The sequence below is a fragment of the Orcinus orca genome, chromosome 17, assembly GCF_937001465.1.
Source record: "Orcinus orca chromosome 17, mOrcOrc1.1, whole genome shotgun sequence".
NCBI lineage: Eukaryota > Metazoa > Chordata > Mammalia > Artiodactyla > Delphinidae > Orcinus > Orcinus orca.
In genome coordinates this window covers 3217800-3232364 of record NC_064575.1, presented here as the reverse complement: position 1 = coordinate 3232364, position 14565 = coordinate 3217800, and the positions used below count along the sequence as shown (strand labels likewise).

General features: G+C 45.4%; 1 protein-coding gene across 13 annotated transcripts in view; it reads left to right on the top strand.

Moving 5' to 3' along the window:
* Positions 1 to 14565, top strand: part of ATP6V1H (ATPase H+ transporting V1 subunit H) — a 136023-nt gene that overhangs the window by 37449 nt on the left and 84009 nt on the right. For 12 of the 13 annotated variants that reach the window (XR_007472727.1, XR_007472729.1, XR_007472730.1 and 9 more), the window contains 4 exons: positions 3563 to 3665; positions 4848 to 4937; positions 9341 to 9454; positions 12131 to 12235. Coding sequence is in view for 8 of the 13 variants with exons in the window: in XM_033437651.2 (XP_033293542.1) it covers positions 3563 to 3665; positions 4848 to 4937; positions 9341 to 9454; positions 12131 to 12235 (412 nt within the window). In the remaining 5 variants the exon portion in view is untranslated. Of the gene's footprint in view, positions 1 to 3562; positions 3758 to 4847; positions 4938 to 9340; positions 9455 to 12130; positions 12236 to 14565 lie in introns of those variants that run through there. The other variant, XM_033437656.2, reaches the window with a different exon arrangement.

Below are 14565 nucleotides of genomic sequence, written 5' to 3'. Positions count from 1 at the left end.
CAGCCCCAGAGCGCTCACAGCTTGTTGGGGGCTGGACAGGACCCGTGAGTTACCAGTGAATCTGATGCCACATTGTTTTCTGATAGAGTAAAACCAATGGGAGAATCGCCCAGTGTCAAAGGCCAGTATCTCTCACACATTAACATGTTACTATGGAAGTCCTGTGCCTTAAAGTGTATTTACATGTGATTAAACTTCTTAATCATTCAGGTAGGCAGTCCATAAACGAATGGGCGTGGCTATTCCGGTCAAACTGGAATCCAGTAAAACTGTCCTGAGGATGCGAGAGTTAGAATAGTGTCCTTCCTCCCGAGTTTAAAGCTCAATGGGAAGCAAACCTTTAACTGAAAAATTAAATAATGCGTTGTGGTGAGCATTAAAATGGAGACATATGTCAAGTTTTCCCAGATAACAAAAGGAGGGAGTGACTCATCACCCAGCAGCACTGGGGACGTCCTCAGGGAGCACATGAAGATACCTGTGGGAGTCATGGGCAGAGGGGCTGGAGCTGCCGGGAGGCAAGGAGCCTCCGGGCGGGGACTGGAGACTCAGAAGGACGCGCAGGGCTCGGGGAGCTTCAGGTCGGCTGGTGGAGCCCCGCCCAGGCTGCTGCAGGCCAGAGTGTGGCACCCACACGTGCCAGCTCTGTAGGCCAGACACCTAGGAGTCGTCTCCTCTCTTCTTGTCCCTGACAGTCCACATCCCGTCCAGGCCCAGGTCCGCACATCCAGGCCCCGTCCCCAGTCTGACCGCCTCTCTCCAGGTGTCCTGCTGCTGCCTGGCGCAGGCTACCCGCGTCTCACACGTGCCCGCGGGTCCTGGCCGGGGGTCTCTGCTGGCACTGTTCCCCGGAGGTACAGTTTCAACAGGGCAGTGAGAGTCATTTCAGACAATGTGGGTCAGACCCACACGGACCTGCTGTGTAGCACAGGGAACTATGCTCCATATTTTGTAGTAACCTGTAAGGGAAACGAAGCTGAAAAAGAATCTCTCTCTCTCTCTCGCTCGCTCCCTCCCTCTCTCCCTCTCTCTCTCTCTCTCTCTCTCTCTCTCTAGATAGATAGATAGATAGATAGATAGATAGATAGATAGAGATCTTATTCTTTCTCTCTATATATAGATTTAGATTTTATATATATATCTGAGTCACTTTGCTGTACACCTGAAACTAACATGACATTGTAAATCAACTCTGCTTCAACTAAGAAACAGTGCAGTTCAGATCATGCCCCGGTGCCCCCAGCCCTGCAGCTGCTCTGCGTTCCTGCTCTTTCCCACACAGCCAGCTCCCTGCTGCCCCTGCGTCCTTGGACTCACACTTCTGTCTGTGGAAGTTCCTCCTGGATCACTTGGTTCATTAACTCCCTTCAGGTGTCTGTGCAGGTGACCTCAGGAAGGTCTTCTCTAATCCAGCTAAAATATGTCCTTTCCTCCTTACCTAGCTTTAGTTTTTTGTTTAATAAACTTTTAGAATCCTGGCATTATGATATGTGTGTGTATATTTTTTTAAAAAGTATTTGCTTTTGTGCTTGTGTATTTTCTGGTTTCTGCTCTGGAATGTGAGCTCACGGAGGGAGGGATGTCTAGTTCATTGCTGTGTGGCCTGTTCGTTACGGTGTCTGGCACATAGCTGGCTGCCAGCTAATACTGGCTGATTAGATCATGAGTGAGCAGAGGACTTGGAGGGGTGCCGTGGAGACAAGCTTTTGGGAAAAGAAGTAGCGTACTTGGTAAGTCACATATTGTTTCATGGTAATTTCATAGCAATTCTGTGAAATAAGTTTTCTATCATTTTATTTATTTTTTATTTTTTATTTATTTATTTTTTTGTGGTATGCGGCCCTCTCACTGCTGTGGCCTCTCCCCTTGCGGAGCACAGGCTCCGTACGCACAGGCTCAGCGACCATGGTTTACGGGTCCAGCCGCTCCGCGGCATGTGGGATCTTCCCAGACCGGGCACGAACCCGTGTCCCCTGCATGGGCAGGCGGACTCTCAACCACTGCGCCACCAGGGAAGCCCTATCCTCATTTTAAAGATGAGTAGACAGCTGCTTACGTAGGTTAAGTAACATGGACGTGCTCATATAGGTTTTAATGAGTCACTGTTGAAAGCCTCTGCCTAGGTGCTAGGTAGAACCGCCTTTCACATTCACAGTCTGACCAAATGAAAGGAGTAAAACAGTCTGGGGGGGGTGTTTGACAAAGCTGCCTGGCAGTGTAGGTCAGGGGGCTGTGGAGGAGGGTTGGATTGGAAGCAGGAAACCCGCTGGACCGGGGCCATCGGGCTGAGCCACCCCAGCAGCGGGGAAGTGGGGACGAGAGTGATGTCAGGGGGAAGAATTGTGAGGACGGGGCCCGACCAGACTTGGCTCATCACAGAAGGGGCCGGAGTCCATGGCCTGTTAGATTGTGGGACTGTCAGAGGAAGATTACAGGTGAAATAATTTAAACACAGAAAGCAAAAAAAGGTTCCTTGGGACAAATGCAAGGAAGTTAGACTTCAGAAGGAATGGCTTGCCAAGTAAAAATACAAAAGAAAGCTGCAGAATTTCCAGATTACTGAGTATAACCTTCATAGTACACCTTCTCAGTGGTAGAAAAACTGCATCTCTTTCCTGTGATTGTCCTATTTAAAAGGTATGGCATGCTTTTACATGTCAGCATAGCCAAATTTGGGGGTAAAATTGTTTGAGCTAGGGAGTTCAGGTTTATGAAAAAAGACTTCATTTATTTTGGGACTGGAACCAGACAGGTTGGCGTCATTATCTTGGTCTAGCCTGGGGTGCAGAGTGCGTTTTCTCCTGACCAACTGTGATAGGTGAAGTGCTTAGTCTTAATGGAAACAGGGCACAGTGTCTGTTTTTGCTTCCATCGTCCCATCAGCCTGGCTGGGGGATAGAGTGTGTGTGGGGTATATATTCGTGACCTCAGTTCTGCTCCTGTAGGATGTGCAGTGCCTGTGTCATATATGTGATCTGTGAGTGGGGCTGGGAGAGGTCGGCCTGGAGTTCAGATCACAAGTTAGCACTGCGGAGTGGGGAAGAAGATGGAGTGCGGGCTGATTGCTGGGAGGATGGGGGTGTTTTCAGAGAGGGTTTGGTCACATTTTTCTGGGTCTGAAAGGAAAGAATATGCTGGAGGACATGATTGCAGAAAGTTGTATACAGGGGTTTTTGTCTTGATAACTTAGATGGCCAAGTAAATTGGCTTGGGACGGAGATAGGCTGAGACTTGGATAAGGCCCAGAGGTGGCATTTTAGTGAGTGTTTCCTGTGGACCAGGCCCTGTGCTAACCACCTCATGTGAATTATTTCATCCTCAATTCCGCCCCTTAAAGGCATGTGGTTCTTGTTCCCATTTTGCAGGTAAATTAGCTCTGGTCAGGGCCTGGGAGGCCCATGAGTAGTAGGTGGTGCGGCTGGACTCAGACGGCAGGGCCGTGGGACACCAGGGTCTGGTGTCAGCCCTCGCAGAGAGAGGAGAGACGCAGGGCATCCTGTATCACTTGGTCCCGGTGGCTCTTCAACTCTTGCTGAACGAAAACCTTGTTCTTTCTTTCTAGGGGGCAGATGATTTCTTCCGAAGACTGCGAATTCATTAAAAGATTTGAAAAGAAAAGAAGTCCTGAGGAGAAGCAGGAGATGCTTCAGACTGAAGGCAGTCAGGTGATCAGTTGAGATATTAGACCATGAACACTGCCCCGTGTCATTAGACATTCTAGAAGTTTTCTCAATGACCATGTGATAGTCCACTGTAGGTAGGCATCATAATTTAACTAAAGACTCTTTTTTATTGGAAGACATTTGAGAGATCTCTAGTTTTCTTTGTTAATTTTGGAAAAAATGTCCTATTGAATATGTTTATTCCTCCATCCTTTTCTGCATTTCTGAAAAATATTTTCGAATTAGAATAGATTCCTAGCATGGAAATTACTGTTTCAGAGTATACAGTATTTTCAAAGTTGCTTAACTTTTCTGTTTTTTAAGCAATTTTTTTCTACTTTGTATTCTCACTAGAATAACATCTAACTCCCCTGTCCATCAGATTTTCTGATACGGTGCCCTGATTGGCCGAAGGAGCCCGTATACGATTCTGCCTGATTCTCACAACAATCCTGGGAAATTTGGGAGGAAACATTATCGTGGGTGCCAGTTTTGTTGAATTCTAGAGAGTCTGTGACATAGGTGTTAAATCATAGGGTGGAGACTGGTCAGAGCCTTCTGATTCCAGTGCCTGTACTGAATTCCTGTACTTGTGCTGCTCTGGTATTCTGTTTCCTAGTAAAAGCAAAAAAACACCAAAACCAAAAACACAAACAAAAAAACCCCAAAACGAATGATAATATTAGATTTGTCTACGTAACTTAGTCTTTACGGTATCAAGAGTTGATAGTGGTGAGGTCTGTCTATTTAAAAATAGTAAACTTTTTTTTTTTTTTTTTGCGGTACGCGGGCCTCTCACTGTTGTGGCCTCTCCCGTTGCGGAGCACAGGCTCCGGACGCGCAGGCTCAGCGGCCATGGCTCACGGGCCCAGCTGCTCCCGCGGCATGTGGGATCTTCCCGGACCGGGGCACGAACCCGTGTCCCCTGCATCGGCAGGCGGACTCTCAACCACTGCGCCACCAGGGAAGCCCAAAAATTTTGACGTCACCAGAAATTATTAAAAACCTGATGCAAGCTCTAGTCTGGTCCTCCCATACTTCATCACAGTATCTGTAAAAGGCAGGCATTTTCTATAACTGCCTCCTAACTTAGGCAAGATAAATAATATTTTAATGAAATTCCATTAAAATGTTGTGTTTGCACATTTGAAAACAGTGGTTAACGTTCATTTCATTTTTTTCTAGTGTGCTAAGACATTTATAAATCTGATGACTCACATCTCCAAAGAGCAGACGGTTCAGTACATACTCACCATGGTTGATGACACGCTGCAGGTGGGTGTGTTCTTCACCTGACACGTTTGGTCCTCACCTTTTTGTGCTCTCCCAGTAACAGCACTTCTGTAAGCTTTCACCTAGAGCACTGGTTCCCTTCCAGAGTGTGATAGTATATGTTTCTTCATTGTGTGAGTTGTAATTTGCTAATGGTGGTAAAGATGGGACTGCCCACACACTGGCTGTTGTGTTGTTTTTAGGATGTCGGGGAATCAGTATGTCTTTTTTCCGTATTTCCTCAGAGTTCTGTGTTGGACAGCAGCAGTGCTCGGTGCATCCCTTGAGGCTTTCCGGATGCTCTGCCTACTCACAGATGATGTGGCTCTTTTCTTCCAGTCATTCAGCAGATTTCAGTGCCCCTGTGTCCCGGGCCAGGGCCAGGCCCTGGGAGTTTAGTGCTGACTGTAGTCAAGGTGCTTGCCCTCAGAAACATGGTGTTTTTGGAGAGCATTTTGGCTATCATCTGAGACTTTTCCAGTGATGTGAAGTTTCTGTTTACTGCTTTGTTGTCCGTAAACACAGAGGGCCTCTCTTATTCACAATATTGTTTCTTTTGTTTTTTTGTTTTTTTTTGCGGTACGCGGGCATCTCAGTGCTGTGGCCTCTCCCGTTGCGGAGCACAGGCTCCAGACGCGCAGGCTCAGCGGCCATGGCTCACGGGCCCAGCCGCTCCGCGGCATGTGGGATCTTCCCGGACCAGGGCAGGAACCCGCGTCCCTTGCATCAACAGGCGGGCTCCCAACCACTGCACCACCAGGGAAGCCCCCACAATATTGTATTTTATACTCAAGTATAATCTAGGTTTAGATTGTTGGTATTGAGAGCAGTCTTTCTGAAACAGGCCAACTGGCTGCAAAATCCAAGGCCTGTCTGCACGTCTCAGGGAAAAGAGTCTTGAAGACGCAAGAGTCTGCCTGTCTCTTGAAGAAAAGAGTCAGTCTGGCTGCTTGGAGGGCGTCTGTCTGTCATTTTACAAGGAAGAGCATTTATCGCTGGCCTACTGTGTGCAACCACTGGGCGAACTGTTCCCGAGGACCCGGAGGTTAGGAGGAAGGGTGCTGCCCATCTAGGGGCCATCGTATCACTTACAGGGATATTGTGATTTAATCATCTCAGGATGGCTGTCCAGCCTGGACTGATGCAAGCCCGTCTGAGAATGATCTCCGTCTTTCTTGGCACTTTTTCCTTTAGGAAAGTAAGGTCAGGATAAATGGGGAGTGTTGTGGTCTGCCTTGGTAACCCTTGTTACTATGATTGGACTAGAATGAGGAGACCGTGAGCTGGCCTGCAGACCCTGGTGTTACTGATACGTACACACCCACCCACCCACACTCACACATGCACAAATTCCCTCGATTTTTATACACATTTACAAACCCGTAAATTAAGAACCGTGAGTTCACACAGAGCATCTCTGGTTTGTGCCCTCCACCGCCCCGCCCCCGAGTTCATGCCAGGTCCCCGTTCCATGCTGGATTGTCTTCTCTGCCGGCGAGTGGGCACAGTCATCTCGTCCTCTGTTACCCGTGATACAGAGGAAGTCGGCTCAGAATTGCTGACCCGCATACCCGAAAAAAAGCCCTTTGCCTGGAGTACAGTATTTGTATGCAGTACTTTGTCTTTAAACGAGGTTGTGCAGAGTATTGTGTTCAAGTTTGTTTTAGTGTGGTTATATTATTTTTCCAGAAATAGTCAGCTTCATTTATTTTTGTTTGTAATCTACTTCAGTTTTTTTCCTCATCCCTGTTGGTTTTTACTGTTTTTTATTATGTAAAACGTTTACATGCTTCCAGAAGTCAAAACTATACAGAAAGGTGTGTCCCCAGTCCCCCTTGCCCACACTCCCACCCACCTCTTGTAGGTCATAATGTCATAGACTTCTGTTTGTCCTTCCTGTTTTTCTTATTGCGTACAGGTACACATGTATTTTCTTATTTTCCTCTCTTTCTTATACAGAAATACATACTAGACGGAGTCTGTTGTATTTTCTTTGTTTCACTTAACAATATGCCAGAAATCATTCCATTTCAGTTCAATCTCCCATATTTTTTTTGACAGCTACAGAGGACATTAGTAGCTATACCATATTTTACTTAATCGGCCTCTGATGTAATAGCCATTGAGGTTGGTTCAGGTACACATATACTGGGTTTAATAAAGTTTTATTTTTCAAAATGGGCAGTTGGTGGGACCACTCATGCATCTTCCCAGCAGCTGGGACATCTCCACCTCTGGTGTTTCTTGTGTAAGTTACTTGAGCTGTTTTAAAAGCCATCACTAGGTCTTCTCCTGTGGAGCTCCTGACGGACTGGCCTGGCCAGGGAAGCACGAATCTTCCCGTCTCTCAGAGGCGACAGCTGGGGTTGCGAGCTTCCTACCTAGTTGGCCGCGTGTGGCCTTGTTACAAAGACCAGGTTCCTGAGCCTGTCCCGAATTCTGCCTTTGGACCACTTCTTCTTTTTGGCTTTGCCCTTAGATCGTTCTCCGGGTCCTTGTCCTTAGTGGCCGACTTTCTGGCATCTTTCTCTTTGGGGGCATCTCAAGCTTGGAGGGCAGCTGCTACCACTGAGGCCTCGCTTAGATGTCGGGCAAAAAGCAGTTACGATATTTTGTAATTAGAAATAATGACGATAATAACCTTATGCAAATGTATTTTCCTATTGTTGGGAGTGTACTTCATGGTAAATCCTTAGAAATGGGATTTCTGGATAAAGGAGAACCACGTATGCAGTTTTGTTAAGATATTGCCAAATATTCCATTTTGTATTCCCACCAACGTGTGAGAATGCCTGTTTCCCTGCAGCTTTGCCAACAGAAGGCACTGTCAGGTTTTTACATTTTTGCCAATCAAGGCGGTGTCCGAAGTAGGACATCTTCAAGTGTATAGTTTCATTTGTTCTTGTTGACCTGTGTTAATGAAAGATCTGTGGAGAGATTTAGACGTAGGTAGCTGCCATTATCCTTAGCTACTGATTAAACGTATTCTGACAATTGATCTTATTGGTAAAATTTTGGTTACGTTGAGAAATTTGCGCACACTTTCACCACGTGAGTCTGTGTGCCATTTAAAAACTATTGTTACACATTTCCAATCCAGTCTTTTTATTCTTGACACATCCGAATGGAATACTTTGGGGGAAGAATTGCTTGTTTTTCCTCACGTGTTTAGTTTTTAGCACATAATTTTGAAGATTAAAATGTTTTCTGTGCTCACATATTAGTATCAGCTGCTCAGTGCCTCTGAGAGGGCTTTATCCTTATTCTGTTAAAGATGTGGATTTGGGTGCTTGGAGTGGCAGTGGCTGGAGGTGCGTTTTTAAGGAGGAATCAAATCCATGAAGGACTTGTTGAGGAAGATGGGTTTTAACCTTAGTTAAACGTGTGACAGCTTCTTCTCTTTCTGTGTGTAGGGGACTTTGTTAATTTACGTGTACAATGAGAATTACACTTTTAGCTTTGAAAATAGTCCACCAGTGGAGTTAATGAAGACCTACCTGAACTTCGAGTTCTTTGATGAACTCGTTATCATAACTATTTCAGTTGTTAGTCTAGACTATAATAATTTGTTACTTAAAGAGATAGTAGTCTACTCCTCAAATAGGTAACTGCTAGCACAGACCAAAGTTAAAACCACTGTATTTAAAAAGATTTAAATGTTGATCTGAGAGTTAAAATTATTGTTTATGTGGTTATTTGTGCTGTTTACCAAATATTGCTACTTAACCACCGTGTTCACTTAGTGAACCAGATAGTGGATTTCAGCCAGCAATATGCGGAGAAAATTTCGGTGACAGGTAGAGTTTGCATGGTTTCAACTAAGAAGTAATTGTTCCTCTGATCTACCTGCTGGTATGCTATGCTGTTTTTTCTGTCGTTATGTGCCCCGATTTTCCTGTCACAGTGTGTAAGGGTAACCCAGACGTCCGAGGTTTCTCTGATGCCCTGTTTCCCTGGCCTGTCTGTGAGTAGCTTGAAGTGCTTCCTGCTGGTCCTCCCATCGAGAGCTGAATTGGGATCTCCCTGCCCTTCCCGATTTTGTTTGTGTGGAAGGAGGGTGGAGGTGTCCAGACAGCACTGAGGGGCAGGCTGAGGAGAGATGTAACTCAGTTGCTACACCTGCGGGGGGTCTGTTATCGTGGCTCACCTGATTTAAACTAATCATAATAATTAAAGGTGATTTTACTTAAAACTATCTCCCCCTGCCCCCATCGTCACCCCCTGCCCCATTGTAATAATAACAGGGAGACAAATCTCATACCAACTGGAAAGAGAAAACATGGATTGAGGGGGACATAAAATGAAAGGCTGAGAAGCAGTGTATAATCGTTACATTCTTTAGGAAAATGCGTTCTGATCAGTGATGTTTATTTCTTTCCGGTTTTTTTTTTCTTTCTCTCTTTTAGGAAAATCACCAGCGCGTTAGCATTTTCTTTGACTATGCTAAACGTAGCAAGAACACTGCCTGGTCCTACTTTCTGCCCATGTTGAATCGCCAGGATCTCTTTACTGTTCATATGGTAAGTTTTGAATTGGTCACATTTCTGATTCAGGGAAGAAATGCACCCGGGCCGGTTGTGACTTGGTAATGTCCCAGTACCCAGAGGAGTGACCGCTCTGACGTTGACTTTTCAAAGCAGCGCTTCCTTACTGGATCTTAGTAATGTGGGGTGTTGGGAGGTCAGTGGAGGCAGGGTTGCTTTGACACAGTTCAAGTTTGTAGGGCATTTGATGAGCTCATTGAGATAAAAGCCTTTGGTAGGGCTTCCCTGGTGGCGCAGTGGTTACAAACCTCCTGCCAGTGCAGGGGACATGGGTTCGAGCCCTAGTCCAGGAAGATCCCACATGCTGTGGAGCAGCTAAGCTCATGCGCCACAACTACTGAGCCTATGCTCTAGAGCCCGCAAGCCACAACTACTGAAGCCCGTGTGCCTAGAGCCCATGCTCCGCAACAAGAGAAGCCACTGCAATGAGAAGCTCGCGCACCTCAACGAAGAGTAGCCCCTGCTCACCGCAACTAGAGAAAGCCCGCACACAGCAATGAAGACCCAACGCAGCCATAAACAAACAAACAACAAACAAATAAATAAATAAAAATTTAAAAATAAAGCCTGTGGTAAATTCACATGTGCAAACAGCTTTAGGTGGTCTGTGACAGAATTAACTGCATTTTACTATAGAAATTACATTTTGCTTTGAAGCAGCTGTTGTGTTTAATTTTTATTTTAATTAAGTAGTTAATTAATTGCTTTTTAATATCTTAGATACACTTCTGTTTTAAACTTAGCCTGAAAGGCTATCTTTTGAAGTGTTAACACTGAGCAGAAGGTCTGAGAGGACGATCAGAGAATCAGTCCTTGTACAGGCCTTTTCTGTTCCTAGCGTATTGTGGGCTGCAGGGGACGCTCCTGAGGCTGCATTTCTTAGATGTCTACATTTTCACAGCAAGATCCACTGTCAGTGAAACAGTTTTGAGCACACGCTTTCTCTTTCTCTCCATATATATCTATATTCATTTATGTACTAGTATGTTCATATATTGTATGAAACATTCGTAAAAAATTAAAAAGGATGACCCATGAAATAAACTATTTTAAAGAGTACTTTAAAAAAAACAGTAATATATTTTCTTCTTTCAAATTGTGTAGAGGCTTGTTTTCACTGTCTGGAAACATGATTTAAACATTTTCCTAATTTTGATGGTCTTATAATAAAATTGACAAATATGTTAAAGGCCAAATACACATTTAGGGTAAGATTCATCGTTATTCATGGTGTAGCCAAGTCTGTGTTTCCATTTCTTTATGATTTCAGTTACTTTTGGCTAATCTTTCACATTTTGAGGGTCATGCTCATTGGTTTACCCCGTGCTGATGAAGAGCTTGTGCTCGGAGAGGAAACGCCAGGCCTCGGGTTCCTCTGTCTTTGCCCCTTAGCTTGTGCTTACACAATTTCCTTACAGGGATCCTTTCGTGTCACTTATCTGTTTTGTGACAGGTCAGTTTAAGTTAGATAGCGTGTCTGTGAACTCACTTAGCGAGGCGCGTGAAGACGACCGCATGTCACTGCAAAGTGAGGGCGTCGGGGTGCTGGGCTCTGCCCCCCCTCCCCCGTGGTGCAGGCTCCCGAATGTGCCACGACACACGCTGCCCTCTGTCACCTCGCTCGCTGTGTGCAAGTCTGGGAACAGACCTCAGTGTATTTTTGGCTTAGCTAGTCAGCCTTCACGGTCTCTACGAGGATTAACTCTTGCTGAATGATGAGAGCTTTGAAACACTAACTTGCTTATAGAAAGTACTCAAAGAATGTTTATTAAATTGGGTTTGTGGGTGGAGAAGTGGTATTTTATACTGCTTTTCCCCACTCCCCCTGGTATATCTATATCTATATATATTTCCAGATTTATTGGGGTGTAATTGACAAAATTATAAGATATTTAAAGTGTACAACATGATGATTTGATAAAATACACTTATACTGCCTACTTAATAAAAAAATTCATGATTCATTTTTTTAACATCTTTATTGGAGTATAATTGCTTTACAATGGTGTTAGTTTCTGCTGTATAACAGAGTGAATCAGCTATACGTATACATCTATCCCCATATCTCCTCCCTCTTGCATCTCCCTCCCACCCTCCCTTCGTGATTCATTTTATAGCTTGAAGAAAATTGAGAAATTTTTGAGTGAGGAGAAAAGGGTGTTTGCTTCTACTGAGAGAGATGACTGTCCAATACCCAGGATATATTTTATACCAATACCCAGGATATACTTTATACCGAGACACAGGTTTGGAACCGAGAGCTCGCAGGGGCCTGAGTGGCCAAGGCAGCGGCTGGCCATTGCTCAGAACTCTGGCAACTGATTCGGTGAAAGTCACAAAGAAGGATTTTTGTGTTCTTTGATTTTTGCTGGTCTTATAATGAATCCTAATCTTACTTTTGAAACTCAGAATAATGCAGGGAATATCGTGAAATTCTTCAAACACAACTGGTTTTGGTTCACATTAACAGAACTATTTAAAACTACCTTTGACCATATTAGAAATATTTTTAAAAATGAAATATCTATTATCTTTGGAGGAGTTGAGTGCTAAAAGAAATCCTGCAGCAAAATGGTTGAGTCCTGTTTCTTAGGGTCTGTGGTGTGATTTTTAGAATCAGGATAATATTCAAATGTATTTCTTATTTTTCAGGCAGCAAGAATTATTGCCAAGTTAGCAGCTTGGGGAAAAGAATTGATGGAAGGCAGTGACTTAAATTACTATTTCAATTGGATAAAGACTCAGCTGAGTTCACAGGTAAAAGACATTCCTCTTAGTATCTTTGAAAAGAACATAACGTCCATGTTCTCTAAAGCTATTTATGGTAATTATGTGAAATTACAAAAAACTCTGTTAAAAAAGAGGCATTCTGAGTTTGATGAGTCAGCCGTGCTCCTTGCAGGTCTGGTAGGGGCTTCACCTTTTCTGCCTGTAACTGGCTTCAGCTCAGAGCTTCCTGTCTCTTCTGCCACTCGGGATTTTCCCTTCATGCATTTCAGCAGGTAGGGAGGATTTCCCTTCCAGGAAGGTGGCTGCCGAGATCACACGGGTTGGAGGATTGGAAGGACGCACACAACTCCAAGGGTACCACTCGTGTGAGGCTCACGAGAGAGGAGGAGAGACAGTGCGATGGGCGAGCATCTCTGCCCTGGGACCCTGGACCACCCAGATCGGTGCCAGGAGTCTTGGTTTGGGGAGAGTTCTTTGAAAGTGTGCAGTGGTTCCTTTATGCCCTCTGGTCACATACCCAGGCCAAACTGTCTGACCAGTCACACCAATAAATAAACTGGCCCTGGCTGCTGCCAGGAGGGCTTCAGACTGCAGACAGCACGGGACAGCTCATTAGGCAGCCCGCCTCTAGTCCTGGCCAGGAGGCCGTCCCAGGCACCACTGGGTGGCCTGGGGCTGCTCTCTCCAGCCCGAGAGGATGTCTCCCTCAGTGACTCCCACTTAGGATTTTACCGTGTCCTTGTGGGGTTGCATTTAAGCCCAAAGGGAAACACGAAGCCTGCTTGCTGTGGTCTCGCTGCTGTCAGGGCCCTCGAGCCCGTTTCTTCGTGGAGGAGGACAGCTTTCGGGGTGACGGCTGGCAGATGACGAGTTTTCCCTTCTGTCTTCTCGGTTCCCCAGCGCAGGGCGGATGGCCGGACACTCCTGACAGCTCAGTGGAGGGTTGCTTTTCCTTTAGGTGTCCGGTGACCAAGTGAGAGGTGGTGAGGGTGCTTGGAGGGAGCGAGCCGCGGAGAGGAGCGAGCTGACCTGGGTGGGGAGGGCGGCGTATCCGTATCCGGAAGGAAAGGCAGGAGGGGGCGAGCTTTGGTGTGGGCGGGACATGGAGGATGGGCCAGGAGAAGCTGTGCTGGGAGGCCTGGTGGCCTCAGGGCTAGATGACAAGTAAGGGCCTATTTGAAGTGAAGGTTTGGAAAGTTGTAATTTAGGTTGCTGGTGACTTTATGATTTTAGTAGATTTTAATTTGAAGTATGAGAGAGACACCATGACATTTTGCTTCGATTTATTTTTTGTCTTATCGTTGCCTGCCTTTTTGTGGGGGGAGCCTACTAACCTTTTCTGTTCGGATAGGGAGATTTTGAAGTGTCTTGAACAAAATCAGTTATTTTTTCTGTCATCAGCATATACTTTAACAGTCTTTTGGGCTTAGTTTTTAAAAGTACTTTTACAAGAGTCGCAAGTTTTGCAGATTTTACTGAGTTTGTGAGATATTTCAAAAAGAAGATACTTAGAACATGAAAAATACTATGTGAAGATGAGATGTATTTATTTCTACATGTGTATCATTTGGGATCAGAGCGCTTAGTTAAAGAGGTAACCCGCCCCCGCCCCCCTTTCTTTTTTCCTCTTATGAGATTAGTTCTCCCTTTGAAGAAACTTCATTCTGCTTTAGTGTTAGGCATGGTCTGGTGGTAATAAGGCTTTATGCTGTCTGGACTCATAAAATGAGATCTGGTAGCAAAGAATGCACGCTGCAGTGTGCCGCTAACATTTTGGGTTGTTTCATCTTAGACTTTTCCCCGTACGAGTAACATTTATGCTCTGCCTCACAGATAATTGGTTAGTTTTAGAATGATTAGCTGTGGTTGTAACCATGTCCAGCAGTTGGGGGGATATTTCTCCGGTCACTAGTGGAAGCAGAGATTTCAGTGTCTGGAATACTTTTCATTAGAATTGGTGTGAGACAGACGCTCTTAAAGACCTTTCTGTATCTTTCCAGCGCGCTTGCTCTTTTTATCGCCGAGTCTTTGGCCTTGTTCAGTTACTGTCTGGCGTTGCTGCTTTGCACGTCCTGCCCCAGGGAGAGGCTTCAGGCCCGTCCAGCCGTGCCTCAGAGTCTGGTCACTGCTTCCGCTGGGCTCTGGCTGGCTACCACCCTTGCTGTGGGCAGACACTTGTCCACAGCCTTTGATCAGGGTGTAGTGACAGGCATGAAGCAGAGGCTTGTTCGGGCTTTTATTTTCTACTTTGCTTAAACGCCACGTGGTAGCACTGTATCTGCAAGGTCTCTTTTTCTCTATCGTAAGCGTTTTCTCCCTCATAAAAAGGACCACATTTTCATGATTCTGATAGAAGT